The sequence below is a fragment of the Mirounga leonina genome, unplaced genomic scaffold (genome assembly GCF_011800145.1).
Source record: "Mirounga leonina isolate KUSES-001 unplaced genomic scaffold, KU_Mleo_1.0 Mir_507, whole genome shotgun sequence".
Lineage (NCBI taxonomy): Eukaryota > Metazoa > Chordata > Mammalia > Carnivora > Phocidae > Mirounga > Mirounga leonina.
The window spans coordinates 148,894-173,481 of NW_023270789.1; the positions used below are offsets into that span (position 1 = coordinate 148,894).

Here is a 24,588-nt window from a genome sequence, read left to right on the forward strand (position 1 = left end):
TGCCCTCCCACACCCCACCCAAAATGTTCCCTGAGGACAGTCTTGTCAGCCAGTGCTGAGCAGAGGGTGAGACCAAATGATTCAAGCAGTCAGTTGATTCAAGTTAAAAAAAAAAAAAATCCTTTCCCTTAAATAATCCAAGACACTGCCCCTTCCTTCTGCCTTGCTTTGGAGACAGCTAATGAAAAATGCTCCTCCCTCTGCACAAGGCACAAATTCATTCACTATTTCTACCCCGAGGCAGACTGCCATTCACCCTCCCCGCCTCTCCATCTCTCTGCATTACCAATCGCCACTTGATAATATCTTCCTTGACCTTGAGCCCTGGCAACTCCATTCAGGCATGTTCACTCTATAGCCACGTAAGAGATTGAAGGTCAGTCTGGACCAATTTCAGGAAGATTCAGGTTAAAACATGGAAATCCAAGAAAGACAGAAAACAGGGCTAAATCCGCCAGATGTAGCTGCCCACATTAGTTGAATTTACCAAATAACTGGGTTTCAAAGACACCGGTTATTCCTCTGCTCCAACATATTCTCTGGCAGCCTGCAAAAGCTTCCCAACCTTCTTCTCGACAGGACAGGACACACATAGACAATGATAATATTTGTATAGTCTTCTGGTGTAAACAGCTGGAGATTTAGAAGCTCAGAAAAAATCAGAGGCGACCAGCTCTAGGTCACTCAGGCCACTTTAGAGCTTGTCCAGACACTAAGAAGGCTGAAGAAGCCAACATTGTGGTAACCAGTTAGGAAGCTTCATCCAAAAGCCTTGCGCCCTCTTACCAACCAAGGTGCTGTCTCATCTCACCCTCCCCTCAGTCAACCCCCTCTCTCTTCCTTCCCCACCCCAATCACTCACCCAGCAACCCAGACCGGCCTCCCTCTCAGAGAAGCGCCCGCCCCCTTCCACCCCTGAGGCCATCAGCACCCTTTTCTTCATTCTTAGGTGAACTAGTCCTAAGCCTGAAAACGCCTAAGATTCGGTCTTTAAATGTTATCTGCATTATCATCTTCAAGGACAAACACGAATTTCTCAGGGAACTGAACCGCGCTCAGCCCCTGCTCCTTGCTCCATCGGCTCATTCTCTGCCTCCACTGAGCCAGAGCTAGAAGGGGTCCTTCTCTAGCTGAATATATGCCCTGCAAGCAACCTGCTTCAGAGTCACCTTGGCAGTTTTTAAAAAATGCAAACGTCCAGCGAGCGCGTTGGCTGACTGAGTCATAAGAGCAAGCGCCTCCTGGGGTCCTGAGTTCCAGCCCCATGTTGGGTGTAGAAATTACTAAAAAAAAAAGATAAACTTAAAAAAAATGCAAATTTTAAGACCCCCTTCCCTTGCATTACTAAATCAGAATCCCCGCGGGTAAGTCAGGGAATCTACATTGTAAACCTGCTCCCAAAGGTGACTGTTCTGAACAGTTCCACGGCAGAGCAAACTCTGATTTAATCCAGCTCAGTCTCTTTACACAAAAGGAAAGTACAAAACAGGCACAAAAGAGGTGAAATGTGCTGGTCCAAGGTCACCCCCGCATTCAGGTGGCCAGACCTGGTGTGGAACACGCCTCCCTCCCTAGTTAGCACCGCCGGAGGTAGGAAGAGCCTGGATATCAGTGGGTGGGCCACGAGCCCCCTGCTCGGGGCTGGAGCGCAGGGCTCCTGCACTCACCCGCTTGTAGATGTCATCCCGGCTGGCCTCATACTTCTGCTGCATGCGCTCCTCCAGGAAGTAGATGCGCAGCTTGAGGCTGAAGTTCTCCTTCTTCAGGTCATTGAGATGCTGGGACAGAGTGCGATATCCATTAGACATGGTGGGCAACCCATGGGGAGCAGCATGCCCAGTCGCCCCCTCACCCTAGGAACATAGTGCGGCTGCACCGTGGCATGAAGCGAGCCGCTGGGACGCTGCTGAGGCTATGGCGACATGACCCCGGTGGCTGGCGCTCTCTCGGGGACCTGGGACTGGGCTCACTGCTCTGGGTGTTGGAGCGCAGCGCACTTTCCTTTTTTACCTCTGGGAGATATTTGCGGAATTCCTGACAGAGGAACATGCTGCGTGAACTCAGACACAAGTGGTGTAACCCGACTCCAAGCCGGGACCGAGCTGTCACCCTCCCCAAGCCTCGCAGGCCCAACTGTAGGCAGTTAACAGTTTCTTGGAAAAGAGAGAGAACTGGCCCCCCAGAAGCTTCCAGGAAATGGGGAACGGGACTACTTCAAGGTGCTGGTGGGCTTGCACAAAAGAGAAGAAAATGAAGGGCTGTATGTGTGAGTGGGCACTTAAGTCTCTGGTGGCCAATTTGCACAATAAAACCCAAAGGGGAGGAGGCGCCTGGCTGGCTCAGTCAGTAGAGCTTGCCACTCTTGGTCTCAGGATCCTGAGTTCCAGCCCCAGGCTGGGGATAGAGTTTACTTAAAAAAAAAAAAATAAATAAGCAAACAAACAAAAAACAAACCAAAGGAGTGTGGCCAGGAGCAAGAAATAGGTTGCTATAGGAAAGAGCACATGTCAAATACCCCCTTTCTGTCAGGTGCAGATCTTAAAGACCTATTAACAGGAGGGCTCTCCAATTTCCTTTGATGATCCAGAACTCACCTCTAATCAGTTCCTTCCCAGTTTTGCTCCCTGGACTTTTCAAGTCCAGAAGTAGTTAAATAAATAGTCTTTACCACCATGTGCCTCCCACCCCCATACACACCAGAGCCATCCCCAAAGAAAGAGTAAATCTAGTTCCGTGGAAATCTTTGCGAGCTATTACCAGCTAGACAAGCTCACAAAGAGGCAGGGTCAAAGGCTCCTTCCTCCAAGGAATGAGGGAAAGAGAGGGCTGGGAGGGGGGGGGGGGGCGTCAGTCTGGAGCCCAGAGATTTCAGCCAGTCACTGGTTCTTAACTCTGGCACCTGCCAAGTGGAGCCAGGCACTCATCACCAGATCCTGCTCGCAAAGCAATTTAAGATCCTTGAATGACAGCTGCAACATCAGCAGTAAGTATTATTTATACCACATCACAAGGAACACTGAAGGTGACTAGGAGACCATCCCACAACACAGATATGAAACACAGGTTCTTAGTTCCAGTAATACCAGGTTGAAAAAACATTAATATTAACATCTAAAGTAAAAGGAAACTAGACCTTTACTTAAATCAAGTACTCACTTCTTCCCTAACCTACCTGTTCTTCAATCTTCTATCTTAATTCTTCATAATAATTCTAACCAACATCTCCTGTGTATCCACCGGGTAGTATGTTGGGCATGACAGATGCAAAGATGAAGATAGTCCCAACTCTCAAAAGAGCTGGGTGGCTATACAGACGTAGGGATGTGTTTTCCACTAGAATCCTCCAAGCTTGTGTTACTCAAACTTTTTACATTTTATACAGCAGTCTGGTACACACACACACACACACACACACAGAGACATAACTGAAATAAAAGTTTCACAAAGTAATGTTACCATCACTATGATGGACTTTTGGTGTTTTTCCATTCTATTTTTCTTCCTGGGAGTGACCCACTGAATTGATTTCATGACCCACTAAGACGTTTCATACTGAAGTTAAAAAAAACACTGCCTGTATGGGAACCCAGGAGAAAGAGTGATTCACTCTTCCTGGAAAGATGAGAAAAAAGCCTCACTAAGACTTGCACTGCCCTGTGAAAGAGAGAAAACGTTTGAGTGAATAAAGTGGCCTTAGGAGGTCATAATTAGAACTGAGCATTCTCTCAAACAGATTTGGATTGTACGTAGGCAACACATTTCTTACCATCAACTGTAACTTAAGACAAAATATTCCTTGTTTCTAAAAAAATGTACACATTTAAAATTCATTTAGCTCTTTTCATTAAATCTGTGCTCTTGGAATTAAAGAGTGTCGTTTAGGCTTAGAGAGAGCGAGGAAGAGGAAAGTCTAAATAAAAACTCAGAAGATCCTTTTCTGGTCTGAAAATAGCTTGTATTTGTTACTAAATAGCTGTATGACCTTGGAAATGCATTTCTCCAGAGGCCTAAGTGTCCTCATTTATAAAATGAGGTGGTTGGAAAGTAAGTGATTTTTAAGGCCCTTTTCTGGTCTAAGCTCCTAGAGGAAATAACCTACTTGTTATCTACTTATTATCTACCTACTACCATTTTGCACAAGGGGAACCAAGCTGCCAGATTCCAGATTAGTGTTTAATCATGATTTCAATGTCTACTTAGATTCTTTTATCACAAAAGATAGCTTAATAAAAGTTCATGGAAAGTAAAACTGCATATGAATGCAGGGATTCTTACCCAACCTAGATATTTCTTTCTGTACATAAATGCCTGATTCGTCTTATGCCCAGTGATACCTTGCTTTTCTATCTCTCTGGCCCTTTTTCTGGGTTTTCTTGCCAGCTCCTTAAGGTAAGTGCTTAAACAATGGTTAGTTCTTCCCCCTTCTGATGTTTTTCTCTCCATACTTTCTCCCTCGAGATTTTATCCACTTTTAGGGCTATCACTGTGGCCTCCCAAACAACCCCCAAACCTTCACCTGAGCCCTCTCCGCCAAGAGCTAACCTGACATACCCAGCTTTTTGCTAGACAGCTCAACTTGAATGTTCCATTCTCAAGGCAAACCTCATAGCAAAGACTTTTGCGACAGTCTGTCATGTCTGCCAGACTTCGCTCCAGCCATCTGTCCTCCATATTATAGGCAGAGTAATGTTTTCAAAACTCAAATCTTATCCTGACATCTCCCTTACTTAAAACCCTTCACAGGCATCTCATCACTCTCAGAATAAAGGAAAACGCTATCACATCCCCTCAAGAAACACCCCCTCTTTTTTCAAGTCCTAGTTCCAGTCCCACCCAAACAAAGCCTTCTCTGCTACCCCAGCCCAGAAAGATGTCTCCCACTTTTGAACTCCTCAGACAAATATCAACATTCAGCAAGCGTTCATCGGGTGCCTCATGGCATTGCTTGTCTGTTGTCTGGAGGGGTTATTTACACCTTAGAGCTATTTAACTTTTCCTGTGTTTATGTCTCTCCAACTAGTCTGCGAGCTGCCCAAGGAAAGGGTCAATGACTCATACATCTTTCTCTCTTCCTTCAGCTCCCACAACAGCCAGGAAGCCCTCCCCAGTGACATGCATCGCCCTGTGGAGTCACAGCTGGCTTACAATCACCTCCCCCACACTGGAGTGTTCTGAGGGCTGACAAGGCGTATTTGGTGTCTTGGCACACTCACTGCATAGCATGGAGGAAGCGATCCCTAAATATCTGTGGAATCAATGAGTAGGTAAGTATTCCTTATATATTTCACTTTTTGCTGATCTGGCTTGTTAGATAGGGGCTAGCTTGCTTATATTATTCTCACAATTTTCCAATAATATAGAAAAGTTTGTTTTAATAGCTCCAAAGAGACTACATTTGCTAGGATGGTTACTGTAGGAAAATTTCTAAGTTTATATGCCTATCTAGCCCTTTATCTTGAACTCCAATATGTATCTAACTTCCTAGTAGAAATGTCCGCTTGAATATAGACCTGTCATACTTGTGGCATCTGAAACTGAACTCCTGAGTTTTCCCAGCACACATGTTCCTTCCCCAGTGGATCCCATTTCAATTGATAACAACTCAGTATTTGCAGTTGTTTGGGCCAAAATCTTCTGAGTTATTCTTGTCTCTTCTTTCTCACACACATCATCTCATCTGTCTGTAAATCTTACTATTTCTATTTTCTTCTTTTTTTTTAAAGATTTTATTTATTTATTTGAGAGAGACAGAAAGAGAGAGAGAGAGCACATGAGAGGGGGGAGGGTCAGAGGCAGAAGCAGACTGCCCACTGAGCAGGGAACCCAATGCGGGATTCGATCCTGGGACTCTAGGATCATGACCTGAGCTGAAAGCAGTCACTTAACCAACTGAGCTACCCAGGCGCCCCTTATTTCTACTTTCTATAAAGAGAGAATCCATCTACTACCACTGCACTGGTATCTTGGCCACTCTGGCCCAAGATGCTATGACTGAATGCTCCCCTAAATTACTGGACTAGCCCCGATAACTGGTCTCCCTGCTCCCACCCTTGCTCCCCTATAGTGTATTCTTAGCACGGAAGCCACAGGGACCCTTTAAAATAGGTCAGATTACTCCTCTGCTGGAAACCCCCACTGGTTTTCCATCAAGTTTAGAGTGAAATGCTAAGTCATTTCATTAGCCCATTAAGGCCCAAGGCCCTAATCCAGAACCCAGCTCCTCATCCTGTCTTTTCCATTTTTCCTACTACTCTCTCCCTACACACTTTGCTCCAGCCATATGTTTCCCTTTGCTCCTTCTCTTTTTTTTTTTTTAAGATTTTATTTATTTGACACAGAGAGAGAGACAGCAAGAGAGGGAACACGAGCAGGAGGAATGGGAGAGGGAGAAGCAGGCTTCCCGCTGAGCAGGGAGCCCGATGCGGGGCTCGATCCCAGGATCCTGGGATCATGACCTGAGCCGAAGGCAGACGCTTAATGACTGAGCCACCCAGGCACCCCTCCCTTTGCTCCTTCTCAAAAACAGCCAGCTCCTTCCCTCCTCAGGGTCTTGGGGCTTGTTGATCCTTCTGTATGGTATGCTCCTTCTCTAGATATCTGCAGATTCTCTTCCTCACCTTCATTAGGTCTTTGATCAGATGTCACTTCCTCAAGGAAGAGACCACCTTATTTAAAAGTGTAACTCTCCCTAGACCTCACCCCAGTAATCCCTTCATTGTTTTTTTTTTAATCCATACACTTTCATTATTTAAAATATTATATTTCCTTGTTTATTTTGTTTCTTATCTGTCTCTGCCCACTAGCATGTGAACCCCATAAGAAAGGCAGGATTTTTTCCTATTTTGTTCACTGCTATATCACTAGTACCAAGAATGGAGCTTGGGATACAATAGGTGCTCAATAAATATTTGTTGAACAAAAGAAATGATGAATAAGGGCACCTGGGTGGCTCAGTTGGTTGTGTCCGACTCTTGATTTTGGCTCAGGTCCTGATCTCAGAGATGTGGGATTGAGCTTTGCACTCAGTGTGGAGTATGCTTGCCCTTCTCCCTCCCTCTGCTTGTGCTCTCTCCCTCTCTAAAATAAATAAATAAATAAATAAAATCTTTAAAAAAAGAATTGATGAATAATTAATCCACTGACTTTGACCTCTCTGGATTTAATTCTTTTTCTTTTTTAAAGATTTTATTTATTTATTTGAGTGAGAGAGAAAGAGGGCGCCCCCCCACCCCCGCAACCCAGGCTCACTCTCACCATCCTGAAATCATGACCTGAGCTGAAACCAGATGCTTAACCTACTGAGCCACCCAGGGTCCTCTCTGGATTTAATTCTAATGGAACTCAATCTGTATACAAGATTACACAGGTGTTTCAGGATAAGGAATTTATCTAAAAGCATCCTTCCTTATAAAATGTTATTTTTTTAAAAGATTTATTTGTTTATTTATCTAACAGAGATAGAGAGCACAAGTAGGCAGAGTGGAAGGCAGAGGCAGAGGGAGAAGCAGGCTCCCCGCTGAGCAGGGAGCCTGACTCAAGGGCTCCATTCCCAGGACCCTGAGATCATGACCTGAGCTGAAGGCAGACACTTAACTGCCTCAGCCACCCAGGTACCCCTAAAATGTTATTTTTGTAATTAAAATAAACTTTTCTAACAAACTAACTTCAACATACAAGACAGAATCTGAACTTTGAACAAGAGTTCTGAGCAAATGGGGAATGACACATTACTACCAAAGGACAATATGAACTGTACAAATAGTAAAACTATAGAAAATAGGAAAGAGAGACTATCAGAGAAGGTTCCACAGAGAACTGGCGTTTTAGCTCTACTGAAAGGATGAATCAGGTTTGGCTAGGCTCCGGGGAGAACACAGGGCAATCCAGGCAGGTAGAACAGAAGCAAAAGTGCAGAGGGCCAACTAGACTAAAACAAAGAGCCCATAATGTCACATAATGGGGAGACAGAGGATGGGAAGTACACAACCATTTTTTTTTAAAGATTTTATTTATTTATTTGAGAGAGAGAGAATGAGAGACAGATAGCAAGAGAGGGAAGAGGGTCAGAGGGAGAAGCAGACCCCCCACTGAGCAGGGAGCCCGATGTGGGACTCGATCCCGGGACTCCAGGATCATGACCTGAGCCGAAGGCAGTCGCTTAACCAACTGAGCCACCCAGGCGCTCAGTACACAACCATTTTTGAAAGATCTTTTTTTTTTTTTTTAAGATTTTATATATTTATTTGACAGAGAGAGAGAGCACAAGCAGGTGGAGCAGCAGGCGGAGGGAGGAGAAGCAGGCTCCCCACCAAGCAGGGAGCCTAATGTGGGGCTCGATGTGGGGCTTCATGCAGGGCTCGATCCCAGGACTCTTACCGACACATTCAGGCACCCCCGTTTAAGTCAGGGTGAGGAGCCTGAATTTGTTCCTCCAGGCAGATACTGGCTCTCGATTTGCACCAGTGAAGAAAAGGGCAACGGAGGAGGGCCAGGAGCTGCTTACTAGGAAGACTGGTTGTTTGGTTTGTTGTTTCTGTTTTGTTTTACTTGTTCGCCTCTTGTAGCTTTAACAAACAGAAGTGCACATACCTGAGCTGCGCACTAGACCTACTCTATCCAGCCTCTTGCGGGCAGGTCCCAGGTCTGTATGTTTTTATAAACTCTGCATTGCTGGGAAAATAAAGAGACACTGCAGGTTCTTGAGCAAGCGACAGCACGTCTGTCTTTGTTCTCCCTTTGTTACATAGAACATCGAAAATCTTTACTCTTCTCTCAAAATACTTTTTTCAAACATTAATGGCTCTCCCCCTGTTCTTTTTTTAATCTCTTCTTCCCATCGCTTCTTAATGTGTTAGTTCACACTGGAAATAAGACTTTGATAAGGACTCAATCAATGCTAACAATAGTAGGAGGATTACAAGCCAGTTGTTGTATGTCATGCCCCTTTAACATAACCAACTGGCAGGTCGGCCTTTAAAAAAAACTCAGCTTCACATTTGCTTAATCATACTCAGACCCCCCAGATTGCTCTCATAATGGAAATGGTTGAAAACATATTAATGTCTCACCAATCTCTCTCCTAAAAATAAAGGTCCACTCCACCAAAAATGATTAATTATCTTCATTGACATTCTTTTTTTTTTTTTAAGATTTTTATTTGTTTATTTGACAGAGAGAGAGAGATAGCGAGAGCAGGAACACAAGCAGGGGGAGTGGGAGAGGGAGAAGCAGGCTTCCTGCCGAGCAGGGAGCCCGATGCGGGACTCGATCCCAGGACCCCAGGATCATGACCTGAGCCGAAGGCAGACGCTTAACGACTGAGCCACCCAGGCGCCCTTCATTGACATTCTTTTCAAATATAATACTTCTGCAACTTAAACTCTGTTAACTCGATATCTATGATAATTCATATCTACATTTCATGAAAATAAAATTATTCTTAAGTAACTTAATACGGTAAACAGAGGAGCAGGAGTAGTGTTTTCAGTAATCCTGGACACTTTATCCATTTATAAATAGGCACTAAATATTATCACTATTATGCATATTTATCCAGGTGGGATAGCATGACGTTATGGAAAGAGCAATAGCTTTTGAACTAAAGAGATCTAGGTTCAAATCCCAGCTCTGCTATTTCCTAACCGTGTAACTTTGGGAAAGATACTTAATAGTAATTAAGCCAGGAGACTGGGATCTGGGTAGGCTGCTAAGAGGGTTGCAATTATATTTGTTTTTTAATCTGACACAAATAGAGTGAAAATAGTGTTTGTTAAAATTGAGATATGAGGGGGGGCGCGCCTGGATGGCTCAGTCAGTTAAGCTTCCAACTTTTGGTTTCGACTCAGGTCATGATCTCATGGGTGGTGAGATGGGGCTCTGCACTCAGTGGGGAGTCTGCACCTTCCCCCACTCTCTCTACCCCTTCCCCCACTCACGCTCTCCCTTTCTCTGTCTAAAATAAGTAAATGAATCTTAAAAAAAAATTTAGATATTATGTACATGGACAAGTATTTTATTGTCCTTTGTATGTTCGTGTTGTTTGTGAAATAGGTCATAATTTTTAAAAACTATTTCAAAGAGAATGAAACTAGGAAGTACAGGGAGGCAGCTCTGAATTAGACAGGAGGATAAATTCTCTAGTAGAGTTGGATGTAATGAACTCATTGCCACACTCCATCCATCCATTCATTCATCAAATACTTACTGACCACTTACATTATGAGGGACAGTATATTTCCTGTCACAAGAAGGACACAACTGAAACTAAAGACTACTTATCAGGGATTTTGTTAAAAGTCTTCACACATTGGCTAGGAGTGAGCTCTGGAGGACTTTAAGGATCCTTACTTATCCTGAAACTCCATGTACGAAGCATATTTTCTCACAGAAACAATACTACCAAAGGTAGCACTAGTGAGAAAGCTATAACTTTTTGAAGAAATCTCAGAACATGCCACTAGCTCTCTGATAGTAGAGCCGTAAAAGGTGGTGGGAGTCGACCTGTTCTGACAGAGCTCTGGCTGCCTTCACAGGAAGGTGGGGAGGAGAGTAATGAGCATCAAGGGCATCATATTTCCAAGACAAAAGCAGCAACGATGACTGGGACCCAAGGATGATCCCCAATAGATGATTTAACCTATAACTTTTCTAACTGTCATATTTTCCAAGACAGCACTATGGGAGGGGCATACAAATGATTGGAGACTATTTCCTGTTTTATAACATCCAGTGGAATCCAATCCAGAAGCCTAACTTGTTTTGCGTTGGAGGATAGGGGTAGACAGGAAGAGATGGGGCAGGGAGAAGGAGAAGGATGGGCTTTTTCACATATAAATATTTTATTTGAAAGACATCTATGTGCCTGGCCATTCCTATGTTTTCCTGATAAAATCTAAGCTGAAGAAATACAAAAGTTTAATTCCTGGCTGTTTTGAATGACTTAGACTGAATTACAAAATTAATTGGATATAATTATGCTGTCTTCACAATGACAATCACCTGCATAGAATCTAACAATGTACAAAGGACTTCCATGTATATTAGTTCATTTTATCTTGTGAAGAAGTAAGCAGATTAGATACTGTTATCTCCATCACTATCCAGGACAGTGAAACATCAAGAAGGTAGCTGCCTTGCTCGTTGAGAAAGTAGAGAAGCACAGACTAACGCTTCCAACAGTCTGACCCCTATTGTATACTGACCAGGGCCTTAATCATGACATTAGATGACCCCTGTGAATTTGAGAGTCCCTGGGACTGATAAAGTACTTCCACTTCTACCTCACATCCCTGCATTTTTTTAAAAAGTATCTCTCACTGTAAATAATCTTCCTCGTGACCCTGGAGGATCTGACCACCTGAACCTATATAAAACATAGTTTTCCCCATTTTCAAGATGAACCTCAAAAGGTTAAACAGAGTTACCATCTGACCCAGCAATTCTACTCCTCATTATATACATCAGAAAATTGAAAGCGTGTGTCCACACAAAGTCTTGCATATGAATGTTAATAAAAGCATTATTAGTAAGAGCCAAAAAAATAGAAACATCTCAAATCTCCATCAGCTGATGAATGGAAAGAAAGTTGAGTGTAACCATACAAGGGAATATTTTTCAGCCATAAAAAGGAATGAAATAGTGATACCTCGTACAACATGGATGAACTTTGAAAACATTATACTAATGTGAAAGAAGCCAGGCACAAAAAGTCACATGTTGTATGATTCTTTATATGAAATGTTTGAGAAAGGCAAATACACAGAGACAGAGAGTGGATGAATGGTTTCCAGGGGTTGGAGAGAGAGGGAATGGGGAGTGACTGCTAATAGGTATGAGGTTTTTTGTGGGGGGAGATGAAAATGTTGTTTAACTAGGTAATGGTAATTGTTGCCCAACTCAGTGAATATACTAAAATCATGGAATTGTACACTTTAAAAGGGTGAATTTCATTGAGTGCAAATTAAATTTCAATAAAGCTATTACTTAAAAAAGAAGAAGAAAGAAACCCAAGCTGGGAGAGGTGAATTGCTCAGTCCTTTGCCTTTTACAGAGGATTTTTTTTTAAGATTTTTTATTTATTTATTTGAGAGAGAGAGAGCACGAGTGGGAGGAGGGGCAGAGAGAGAAACAGACTCCCCGCTGAGCAAGGAGCTCAGATTCTCCGAGAGTCTCCATGGCAGACACTTAACCGACTGAGCTACCCAGGCGCCATACAAAGGATTTTTAATGATCGAGATTCAAAGTTCAGTTCACTTCAACTCAGTTAAAAGCAAATGGTTTAGAACTGATCATTTCTAAGTGTTATGTATATTAATCCTTCTTAGATTATGGGGCCCTAACATGAAGGCTTGAGGAAGTATCCTCTCTAGCACTCACTATCAAAAACTCATGGGTTCCCATGTCTTATCAAGTTAAAGTTTTGTTATAACCCTTAGATAAAACAGAAAACATATAATCCACTTTGTATTTTGACACAGGAAAAACATACTCTTTAGGCTATCCTGAAGAACATGCATAACTTTTGCACACCATTTTAACAAGGAAAATGCCAATCAAAGTCAATCAAAGTAGTTTTCCACTCATCAGCTTTCACTTTCATTTCCACACGGGGTTTCTGCCCAGTCTACCAGAAGTTAACTATTGATGCCTGCCTCAGAGAGCAGACTGCAAATGTTACAAAGACCTGGCTTTTTTTCTTTTTTCTTTTGGGTTCCACAAAAACCAAATCTTTCTTCTCAAACTCTGTTTCTAAAATTTCAACTAATTCCTGAAGTTTGCGGTCTTTTAAATGCTAAAATATTAATAATATCATTCCATTTTCTCCCCTAAAATTCAGAAGCATACTGAGACCCATTATCTAAACAGCCTTTTCTTGATATAACTGACCGGATGGCAAGAGAGCTAACAACAGAGTTACTACATCAGGTTGATAAATAAACCCTATCTTTGGCAAGAGCATCATGTGGATAAAGGACAGAGATTCAGATGATGTTCCTGCTGTCTTCCCCCACCATAGATATTCACCCACACCACCCCCGATCCTAGAACAACAAGGTGTCATGGTCACCATCACATTAGAGCACTGTGAACTACATAAAACCAAAATAAAATGAATAACAACTCCCCTGGACACCAAAAATAAATGGGCCAGCCAGAAATAGTGTTGTCAGAGACACTGAAATGAGCTCCATGGCAGAGAGGACAGCTGAAATGCACTGATACTGGGAGATCCCAAGGACTCCTGGGCTCCAGACTCACTTCTCCATCCATTTGGCCCAACCAACACCAGCAGGCCTTGGTGTTTTGTTCACAACTGGTTCAACCCAGACAGATTATTTGCTGAGCTTCTAGGATTCAGGGGGTGACATATCAGTTTATGGCCTCAATTATTTTTCTAGCTTTTCAATAATCCTTTCTCCAACCTTCTCTAGGAAAGAAGGTGATTTCAAAGGCACAAGTAAGACTCTCTAGGCATAAGAGCTAAGAGTTCACAGTGATACCATAAATGATCATGGCTACAACAAGAAGGCTTTGACCATGAGGAGGGGTGGGTGGGAGGAGACACAGCCAACTTGAACCTCAATCAACACCCTAGTGCTCCAGCCATGACAAAAAGCCTATTTGTGAACTCACTATGCTCTCTGCTGCCTCTAGGACTTTTCATGGGTGGCAGCATTAGCCTGGAACGTCATTGTTCTTCACCTCCCACTCAGCTCTGACTTGACTATCTCCAACTTGCCCTTGGGACTTGACTTAGATATTACCTAGTAAAGAAAGCCTATCTGACCCAAAGCCTGTGTCCACACAAAGTCTTGCATATGAATGTTAATAAAAGCATTATTAGTAAGAGCCAAAAGGGCCCCTCCCAAGTGCTTCCACAGCATATTGGGGACCCCTCTTATTACTGGAATTGTCTGTTTGACTGTCTTGCCAGTTAGAGTCAGAATTTTTCAAGAACAGGAAGGATCTCCTTATTTTTTTTTTCCCCAAAATAAAAATCTTCTTAGTGGCTTTTGTTGTTGTTTTAATAATCATAGAAGTACTACACCTGCGTACTCTAGTTTCTCCCTTTCTCAAAGGATGGCATCACCTAGAAGTTGCCCAAGCAAGAAAGCCTGGCCTCATTCATTCATCCAAAACACAACAAAAAAGAAAGAGGTTTCCCACTCTGTACCAGGTTCTACACTAATCACTATATCTAGTAATGAATGAGACAAACCCTGTCCCTGCTATCATGGAGCTCAGATTCTAAAGAGAAGACAGACCTTGAACAAAGAACTCATATTGTTAAAGGGAAAAGTGCAAGGCACTTGGAAGTTTACAAGAGTGGCAGCCTAGCTGAGATAGGAATGGAGAGATGCATTGGTGGGAGGTCATCTTCGGGCTTCTTCTCCCTTCCTGGCTCTGCATCCAATCAACAGCGTAGCCCTGTCACCTCTGCTTCTGAACTCTCCTTCTCTCTTTCATCTGTCCATCTCTTCCACTCCTACACTGTCAGCACCACCAGCCGTTGCCCAGAATCCTGCCATAGCCTCCTGACTGCCCTCTCTGCCTTAGACTTCCCTCCTCCAACCCAGAGTCCGTGCAGAAGCCAAAGGGAATTTTCTAAAAGGAAAATCTGATCATGTCACCTCCCTGTTCACAAACTTTTGGCAGTTCCCCCACTGAGCTCCGTTAACACTTAAAAGCTTTTACACAATTTGCAAGGCCTTGCATCCTGGCTTCTCTCAGTCTTTCCCCGCTCTTTAAAATTATTTATTTATTTATTTGTCAGAGAGAGAGAGAGAGAGTGTGTGTGCACAAGCAGGGGGAGCAGCAGACAGAGGGAGAAGTAGACTCCCCACTGAGCAAGGAGCCTGATACGGGACCAATCCAAGGACACTGGAATCATGACCTGAGCAAAAGGCAGACGCTTAACTGACTAAGCCACCCCCCCCCTTTTTTAAATTATTTATTTATTTGTCAGAGAGAGTGTCTTTCTCCAGTCTTGAGATTTCTCTGCATTCCTTACACCCACTCACTAAGGTATATTAACTTAGTGAGGTTTTTGCTCAGCTGAATCAGGGCACCTGGCTGGCTCAGTCGGTAGAACATGTCTCTTGACCTCAGTGTGAGTTTGAGCCCCATATTGGGTGTAGAGATTACTTAAAAATAAAATCTTTAAAAAACAAAAAAAGGGCGCCTGGGTCCCTCTCCCTCTGTCTGCCACTCCCTCTGATTGTGCTCTGTCCAATAAATAAATAAATCTTAAAAAAGAAAAAGAGGGGCACCTGGGTGACTCAGTTGATTAAGCCTCCACTCTTGATTTCGGCTCGGGTCATGATCTCAGGGTCATGAGATGGAGCCCTCCAGGGGGCTCCATGCTGGGCGTGGAGGCTGCTTAAGATTCTCTCTCTCCCTTTCCCTCCGCCCCTCCCCCCTCCAGTTCAAGGGCCTGGGCACTCTCGGGCTCTTTCCATCTTTCTCAAATAAATAAATAAATAATGGAAAAAAATATCTGTGCTTATGATCCCTCAAAGTTTAGAATTGCCCCTGCCTTTACTTGTTCATCTAACAGCTTTTTGAATGTCTCAAGACGCCAGTGAAAACAAAACTAGTATGCTTGGGGCACTGTGGTTTGGTGAGCATAGATGTCGTTTTTTCTTTTCTTTTCTATTTTTTTTTTGATGAGAGTGCACTTCACCGGGAGCATTCCTTTCCCAAGGCCGTAAGGACAGAGAAACCCTGGAGAGGCTCTGGGAATGGCTGGACCTAAAAGCAGCAGTGACAAGGCCCAGATTCACCTCATCTAGAATAGGAACCCGACTGTGATAACTTGGATCTCCATAAAGGTAGAAAAAAAACCTTTTAGGGCTTTTTTCTTTTCTCCCCTCCCTCCCCACAGACTTCAAGATCCAAGTGGAAAAATTTGCCAGCGTGGGTGGGGCCTCAACAGGCTGAATCACTGTGTTGTGTTGAGACTGCCCGAGAAAGCAAACACTGCAGCTGGTTTTGCTGGCCTTTTCGTGTTAAAGATGACATTATTAGAAAATGGGTAAACAGGAGAGGGCAGTGGAGGCCCTCTCTAGAACTTGCAGCCACGGACCTCCACCCCTTAGGGATTTTGTGTAGGATCTGCCATTTTGATCCTATCTATAAAACCAAACTGTAAACATTCCACCAATGTAACCTCTCCTTCTCTGAATGGTCCTTTCATTTCCCAAGGACGTTGAGAATCACTGGAGTCATCCCGGCTGCCACTTTATGCCTGCACAGCTTTACACAAGTTATTTGAAGCTTGGTCTCCTCACAGGCCTAATGGATATAATAATACCTATCTCATCAGTTAGGAAAATGAACTGAAAAACAGCTAAAATAAAATATGTTAAGCATCTAAAAAGGTGCCTAGTATATAATAAACACTGGATAAATATTATTTATTATTATTAGCTACTATTATGATCTTAAAAAGTCCAGTCAGATATTAGAAAAGGTCTTTTACTCTACATTTATAATTTTATCATCCCAGTTTAGGTGAAAAATTGTCTTCTTTTAAACTCATCATTAAAAACAAGCATACTTTTCTTGACTTTTCAGTTTCCTATCCTAACCAATCAATTAATACACAATTATCCTCCTTAGAACAAGGCAATTTACTGTGAATACATCCAGTGACTACTGAGTGGAGGCTGGGGGAAACACAAATTCACTAGAATTGGCTGGAGGAAAATAGGGCAGGGGAAATCCAAATCTAAATCCAACAAGTTTAGTTTAGGTGATGAGCATTTACTGAGCACTTACTACATACTGGCATTATACTAAATGCTAGAAAGTAGAAAAGCATGAACAAGAGGTGTTTTCTGCCCTTGAGGAGCTTATAGTCAGGGTCATATTTTGAGATTGGAGAATCAGGGAAGGCACCCTTTCCCCCCACCCCCCACCCCCCAAAAAAGGAAATGGTGCTTGAGCTGCAACTTGAAGGATGAGTAGGCTGGCAGGTAGGGAATAGGAGAGAAAAGGTATTCTGGGTAGAGGGGACCACCAGAACAAAAACTCAGAAAGATGAAACAGCTTCAACTTGCAAGCAGTTCAGAATTAATGGAGCAAAAAGCATGTGATGGAAACTATAGGGAAATAAAGGAGATTTACAGTATCCTTAGAGAAGACAGCACCACACTCCATTCAGCTAAGTAGGAGGTATTAATGGTTCCAGTCCTGACACCACCATACTTTTCCCAGGGGAGCCCCCCAGCCTAGAAAGGACTCACTCTTTTAGGTCACAAAAATAAGGAGTTTTTTAGGCCCATATTAGGGGACATTGGGTTAGTTCCTTTGCTCCTCTTTGTGCCTTTATTTCCTCACTTGTAAATTGGGATGGTAGTTCTGTTTCTTCACAGGGTCGTGGTGAGCATTACATGAGATAGTCATGCACACGCTTGGAGTAGCCCCTGGCACATAGAAAGTGCCTGGCGTTTGCTGGCTCATCATCCGCGTGCTGCTCTGGTCTCACTCATCCCAGATATGCGGGAGGGAGGGGGTGTGTGTGGGTGGGAGCGACCCATGAGAAAGCACACGGCAAGGAGTATGTATGTGAAAATCATTCTTGGGGTGCCTGGGTGGCTCAGTCGTTAAGTGTCTGCCTTCGGCTCAGGTCATGGTCCCAGGGTCCTGGGATCGAGTCCCACATCAGGTTCCCTGCTCTGCGGGAAGCCTGCTTCTCCCTCTTCCACTCCCCCTGCTTGTGTTCCCTCTCTTGCTGTGTCTCTCCCTGTCAAATAAATTTTAAAAAAAAGAAAAGAAAAGAAAAGAAAAAGAAAATCGTTCTGACCCAACAGCCTGTCAGGGTTTATGATCATGGTGCATAAAGTCTATGACACAATTTCTATAAGCCCTGGCAACCACCTTTCTGACAAAGAAGTGTGTGGTCGCCTCATTGTTATTTATTTATTACTTGACACACAGTGGGGAGAGACGTGAAATATCCCTCGCTGGCTTTTTCTCTGTGTCCTCTCTTGGTTGCTGTGAGTGGTTCCCGGCCCTGAGAATTGAGGACCAAGCCGATATCTTAGACCAGGCTGCAGAGAGAAGGACTTCTTCTCAGGTGCGGCCTTCCAAGTGAGCTGACCTCTGCTTGGGGTCCAACTCAGATTATTTCCTTCTGCCCAGCCCCCCCGCCCCGCTCCCTCTGGCCACTCGTTCCATCAGCGGAGGTGACTCCCTCACTTCTCTGTTACAAATCACCTCTGGACCAAAAGGAACACATCTGCAGACTCTCAGAGAGCACCCTGCACCACGTTGAGGAGCACTGTGGCTCTGCTCACCCGTTCTGCACGGCAGCAGATGCAAAGGGTGAAAAAAAGAGGAGGGGTTGTTAGCATCCCCTCTTCCCACCACCAGCACCATATAGCTGTTCAGAGGTTTAGTCTTCAAAACCACTTAATACTCCTGCAAGCTCTCTGTCTTAAAAACAAACAAACAATCAAAAAAAACCCCACAACAGTATCCATGACAACTCTGAGTAAAGAAAAAAAACCCAACCCCAAAAATAGCAACACTAAGAGTAGGCTGTTTAATTCTCAGCCAGTTTATATGGAGCACGTTCTTTGTCCACAGGACTATCTGGTAGGATGTACATTAGGTCCTCGTGAAACATTTCTATTCACAAGTTGAGGGAAGACGGGGTAACCCCATGTCAACACCACTTTATTCACTCTTTTTTGAACGTGGAATTTCATTATATTATGTCAAAGATATCAATCCAAGAATGAAAGGATGCCACTATCTGAGGGTCTCAGTCCTCAGTCCACACAGTCTGTGGGCAACCCCAGGGGGCACCAAAGAGCTACTTCTTTTTTTAGCATACTGGGATGTAAGAAATCCTGGGTGCTCTTTCCAGGCCATAAAATCCCAGTAGACAGGTTCTATTGTACAGACTTCCTGGGATCAATCCAGGGCACAGGGAGGTGGGGACTTGTATTACATTATCAGTAATTTGGCTCTTGGCCAAATCTAAGGATAAACATATCAAGACAGAGTACTTCAAGAGTTCAATCAGAAGTTTCAAGCAACAATGCCAGATTCTTTTTGAAAGAAAATGGTTGTGGCTGAGGCCACCTTATACTGCAGACAGTATCCAGATATCTAGAGTGGTCCAAGCCAGCCACTGAGAAAATAAAGACAGCTGACTAGGTCTCCTGGGCCCACTATGGTCTAGTTTCAGATTTTCAGGGTGCCATTTAAACTTCTTTATTTGGGCACCTGGGTGGCTTAGTTGGTTAAGGGTCCAACTCTTTTTTTTTAAAATATTTTATTTATTTATTTATTTGTCAGAGAGAGAGCACGCACACAAGCAGGGGGACCGGCAGGCAGAGGGAGAAGCAGGCGCTCCGCTGAGCAAGGAGCCTGATGTGGGACTCGATCCTGGGACCTTGGGATCATGACCTGAACCAAAGGCAGACACTCAACCAACTGAGCCACCCAGGTGTCCCCCAACTCTTGTTATCAGCTCAGGTCATGATCTCAGGGTAATGAGAGAGAGCCCTGCATTGGGCTCTATGCTGGGTATGGAGCCTGCTTAAGATCCTCTCTCTCCCTCTGGGCCCCCTCCCACTCTCTCTCTCTCTAAAAAACAACAACAAAACTTCCTAATTTATTCAAGAAGTAAACCAGGGGTAAAAATGGAAAGACAGAATCATTGGTACAGGCAATTGTCCATGAACCAGAGTGCTCAGCGCATACATTTATCGGGACACATACACTCTTAATATACTCTTAAAAGAGACATCATTATGGTAAGAATGCCCACAAACTAAGCCATGAGTCATATTTTTCTGAGACATCACTATCCCATGGTGCTCCTTCTAATCAGGATAACACGATTTTCCATCCACATGACCTACCTTCTCAAAGTCTCGAAGAGCCTGGGTCTGCACCTGAGGGGGTTTTTCAAATGCTCTCAAGGACGGCGTCTGTCCAAAGAGGGTCTTTTCACCACTTCTCCAGATCTGTGATTGCACTGGAGGGCCTCGATCTTTAGTGTCACTAAGAAAAGCTGCCAGTGAAACAGAACGACAAAAACATTTTATGTAACAGTAGCACTATGATCATTCTAACTGGCACATTCCAGCAGAATTTGGTTCCCACAAAATATAAACCAATTCTGGGCCACATGGAAACAGTTCACATAAAGTAGCCTGTGGTTGACCATATTAATAATGGTCCCCAGTGGGGTGCCTGGGTGGCTCAGGTGGTTAAGCATCTGCCTTCAGCTCAGGTCATGATCCCAGGGCCCTGGGATCAAGCCCCACATCAGGCTCCCTGCTGAGGGAGCCTGCTTCTCCCTCTGCCTGCCGCTCCCCCTGCTTGTGCGCACGCTCTCTCTCTGTCAAATAGATAAAATCTTTAAAAAAAAAAAAATAGTGGTCCCCAGTGAAACGCACTGGTTTATGTCTGTGCCCCTTTGTGATATGATGCTCCTGCTACTTCATCAAGAAGTGGAGTCTCTTTCTCTAGCCTTTGGAGACATCAGACTGAGGTGGGCTTAGGGTTGTAGAGACAGGTAGTAGATGTAGAAAAATACATCTTTTCTTGGTTGACAGAGGAATCAATGACCCTTCATTACTGAGCATTTTTTTTTTTTAAGTCTGAAAGAATGACAGCCATTACAATCCACTGAGCTCCATAGACAGCATCAGTATAAGTAAGAGCAAAAGGGGCTCTGGGTCACTCTGTGCCTCACTGAGGAAAAATTAACTCGACATACACTTATGGACAAAGGAGCTAAGGGGTAAAATGTCATCCTATGCTTTTTCCATCCCTTCCTTTTTTTTTCTTTCCTCTTTCCTTCCTTCCTTGTACATTCTGGTCTCCTTTGTCAAAAATCAATTGACCATATATGCGCGGGCACCAAGAGCAAAAATAAACAAGTGGGGCTACATCAAACTAAAAAGCTTCGACTCACAAAGGAAACCATTAATAATGAAAAGGCAAGCCATGGGATGGGAGCAAATATCCCTCCTTCCCTCCTTCCTTTTCTTTCTGCAAACTTGCCAGAATGAGCACAAGAAGAAGTCTCCAGATATTGCCGTCAACTCAGACTTTTGTCTCTGCTAAGAAAAGAAAGAAAAAGAGGAGGAAGACAAAAAGGATCAGGAAGATGATGGTAAGGGGGAAAATGCAGAAGATAAAATATGACGAAGAAGAAAATAGTCATGAGAAATAGGATGATTCCAATGTAGCTTTTATTTTTCTTGTCTAAAAGTATTTAACTCCTCATTACGCCACTGGTTTCAAAGAAAAAAACGTTGAAATGTAAGGCCGTATGATTTGTTTTTAAACTGCACACTATACAGTGTCTTCATTTGTGTAAAATTAACACAGTATCAGGCGTGTCTTTTGACAGCCCTGTCCTTAATAGTATATTTTCAAAAGCCATGAACCTTGCCTGGTAGAAGATAGGGGTTTAAATTAGAACAGAAATTTCAAGCAAGTTTTATTGGTGCACAGCACAAATTAGTTATGGATAGAGGTGGTATTTTTTCCATATTCAGTTGTCTTTCATTCAGCTTGTATGAAATAATTGTTGTTCTGTTAATTGTATACCACTCTGTGATTGCAAATTAATAATAATTACAGTAATGTTGCACCTGTTCTGTTGATATTCTGATTACTTCTAAGTAAATGCAAATGCTTTACTAAACAGAAATTGGAAAGAATTATTTCTCCCACATTTAGGCAAAATTAAATAGGCTATTGAATGGAAGGCGATTTGATGAAACAGAACAATACATTATAGTTAGATTAGTGGGATGTGATAGAAGGAAACGAGCCTTTGAAGCTTGGATATGAATCCTGACCACTTGCAAATTGTGGGAATTTAGGCAAATCTCTTTTTTTTTTAAAGATTTTATTTCTTTTTTTGAGAGAGAGACAGAGAGGCAGAGATAGTGAGAGAGCACAGTAGGGAGGAGAGGGAGAAAGAAGCAGGCTCCCTGCTGAGCAGGGGATGGGAGGGGGGCTCAATCCCAGGACCCCAGGATCATGACCTGAGCTGAAGGCAGAGGCTTAACCGACTGAGCCACCCAGGCGACCCCAAGGCAAATCTCTTAATTTGGCTGAGCCTCATTGCCTCGGTAAAAATGGGAATAGCAATACTTACCTCACAGAGCTTCTGTGTGAATTAAAGGAAATAAAAAATGAAAGTACTCAACCTAATATCTTGCCTGTAGTAGGTATCATCCCTACCCTTCCATTTTTGCCCGAGCCCTTTGATCTTTACCTCAAAATGGAGGATCCTGATGTTCAAAATAAGTATGGCAGACCCTTGGAATTTGTAGACTTAGCATACACAGTTACAAATGCTAATTTTAAGTGACTCTGAAATCCTCAACACATTCAAATTAAAACCTTTTCCATGTTGTGCATATGAACCATTTGTGCTTCAAGGCTCGTATGAAAAAGGCAAATCACTCAGCAAAGTAAGTAGAACCCTTACGTGATTAAAAGTTTTTATGCAAAATGCTCCCCAGAAGAGAACGATCTTCACTTTGGTTTCATAATTCAGGTAGCTCCCTGGCTAATGTTAGTTCAGTAATGATACGATATTATTATGAATACATTAATAATAATAATATTTACCGGGTGCTTATTCCTCGATAAACTCTGTACTAAGTAAGAGCTTCTCTCACTTAATCTCACTTATGAGGCTGACACTACTATTGTACATTTTAATGGTATACGAGTAGAGATTTCGTTTGAGTGGCAGAATCTATCTTAATCTTTTTACAAGTGCCTTAAACCTTGCAATTACAGAATCGTCAAAAGCATGAAGAGTTCACATAAGTATTTCAATTATGATTTACTGCACTGTGCTGGGAAGGTGGGAAATTATATGCTACAGTGGTATGTGCAAGTCTGGAAATTCAGAGACTATTGCCATGATGACTTTAAAGGGGCCATAATTTATGGGAATTATGATCAGCAAGCACTCAAGAATTTATCAAGGTAAGGCCCACAGCCTCCTTACCTGCCGCATGACTTGTTCTAGGTACCATCTCCCCTTCATCCTCTGCAAAATAATCTCTGTGGAAAGAAAACATATTGTTAATTAACGGGATGCCTCCCCACATGGTCCCCCCATCCCTGGGGCAGTGAGACACCTATGTTCTGTTTTATTTCTCCACAAGTATTCATTAAGCTCCTACTATATATCAAGGGCAGTGTTAAGTGTTGGAGATACAAACACAAATGCCACAGGAAGGGTTCCCATCCTCAGTAAGTACTGAACAAACAATTCCATCATGAGGGAACAGCAAAGACCCCAAGTCGGGGAGGAAGTCAATCTGTTAGAAGAACAGAGAAAACCAGTTTTGTCACCCGACCATGCAGGACCTTGTGTGATGGGGTAAGGAGATTGAGTTTTATGTGAAGGGCAGTGGGAAACCATGGAAGGATTTTAAATGAGGGAGTGAATGGTAAATGACCAGATTAAGATTTTAAACAGATGATTCTGGCTGCTGAGTGGGCCAGTGTGGGGGGAAAAGAAATGGATGGGAAAAGCAAGAAGTTGTGATGGTTTTAACTAAGATAAAATACAGTGGAGATGGAGATAAGCAAAAAAGCTCAAGATATGTGTAGGAAGTAGAGCTGACTCAGAAAACTTGGCACCTTGGAAACCAGAGGCGCCTGGGTGGCTCAGTTGGTTAAGCGACTGCCTTCGGCTCAGGTCATGATCCTGGAGTCCCGGATCGGGCTCCCTGCTCAGCAGAAAGTCTGTTTCTCCCTCTGACTCTCCCCATTCTCATGCTCTCTCTCTCTCTATCTCATTCTCTCTCAAATAAATAAATAAAATCTTAAAAAAAAAAAGAAAAATTGGAAACCAGATAAAGTCTGTTAATGGTAATGTTAAAAATACCACGGTTCGGTAGCAAGAGGTGTGTTTGTCTAGCACAGTGAAAGTCACCATCCGTAGCAAAGAAGGGAAAATTTTTTTCAAAACGTATTCAACAAATACTTGTTAAGCACCTACTATGTTTTTAGGCACTGTTTTAAGCACCACGAATATAGCAGTGAATAAAACAGACGGAAATGCCTGCACTCGTGGAACTTACAAAAAGGGGAAACAAATAAGTAAACTATGTAGAGTAATTGGGGACAAGTACTATAAAACATTGAAGTAGGGAATGGGGAGAGGGAGTGCTGGAGGTACAGGGAAGAGGAAGGGATTGCAATTTTCAGTAGGCAATGTTTCTCTGAGAAGCAATAGGATAGTCATGGGGGTATTTGGGGAAAGAGTCTTCTAAGCAGAGAACATCAAATACAAAGGCTCACAGGAGGGAGCATGCCAAAGTGTTTGGGAGCAGAAAGGAGGCCAGTATGTCTGGGCAGAGAGAGTGAGCACATAGTGAGGAAGTAGTAGGAGGTAAGGTCAAGGAAGTAATGGGAAGGCTATGCAGGGGTCAGAGCATATAAGGCCTTTCAGGCCATTGAGAAGAATTTAGCCACTAGAATCTTGTGAGTCAAAAGGAGAGCTGAACTGAGTGATGAATGTTTTAAATGGGCTGGCTACTGTTTTGACAACGGACTGGGTGGGGAAGGCAGAAACAGAGAGCC

General features: G+C 43.2%; 1 protein-coding gene and 1 long non-coding RNA gene across 8 annotated transcripts in view; one reads left to right on the forward strand and one right to left on the reverse strand.

Moving 5' to 3' along the window:
- The window catches only part of PDE4DIP (phosphodiesterase 4D interacting protein), a 206,436-nt gene that overhangs the window by 130,461 nt on the left and 51,387 nt on the right, over nucleotides 1–24,588 (reverse strand). For 4 of the 7 annotated variants that reach the window (XM_034990165.1, XM_034990163.1, XM_034990162.1 and 1 more), the window contains exon 1: nucleotides 1,668–1,992. In XM_034990165.1, the coding sequence (XP_034846056.1) occupies nucleotides 1,668–1,808 (141 nt within the window). In that variant the 5' untranslated portion in view covers nucleotides 1,809–1,992. Of the gene's footprint in view, nucleotides 1–1,667; nucleotides 1,994–19,877; nucleotides 20,030–23,002; nucleotides 23,059–24,588 lie in introns of those variants that run through there. The other 3 variants (XM_034990166.1, XM_034990164.1, XM_034990161.1) reach the window with 2 other exon arrangements.
- Nucleotides 5,044–24,588, forward strand: part of LOC118000450 — a 31,031-nt gene continuing 11,486 nt past the window's right edge. The window contains exon 1 of the long non-coding RNA XR_004676463.1: nucleotides 5,044–5,264. This is a non-coding gene — a long non-coding RNA (uncharacterized LOC118000450). The remainder of the gene's footprint in view (nucleotides 5,265–24,588) is intronic.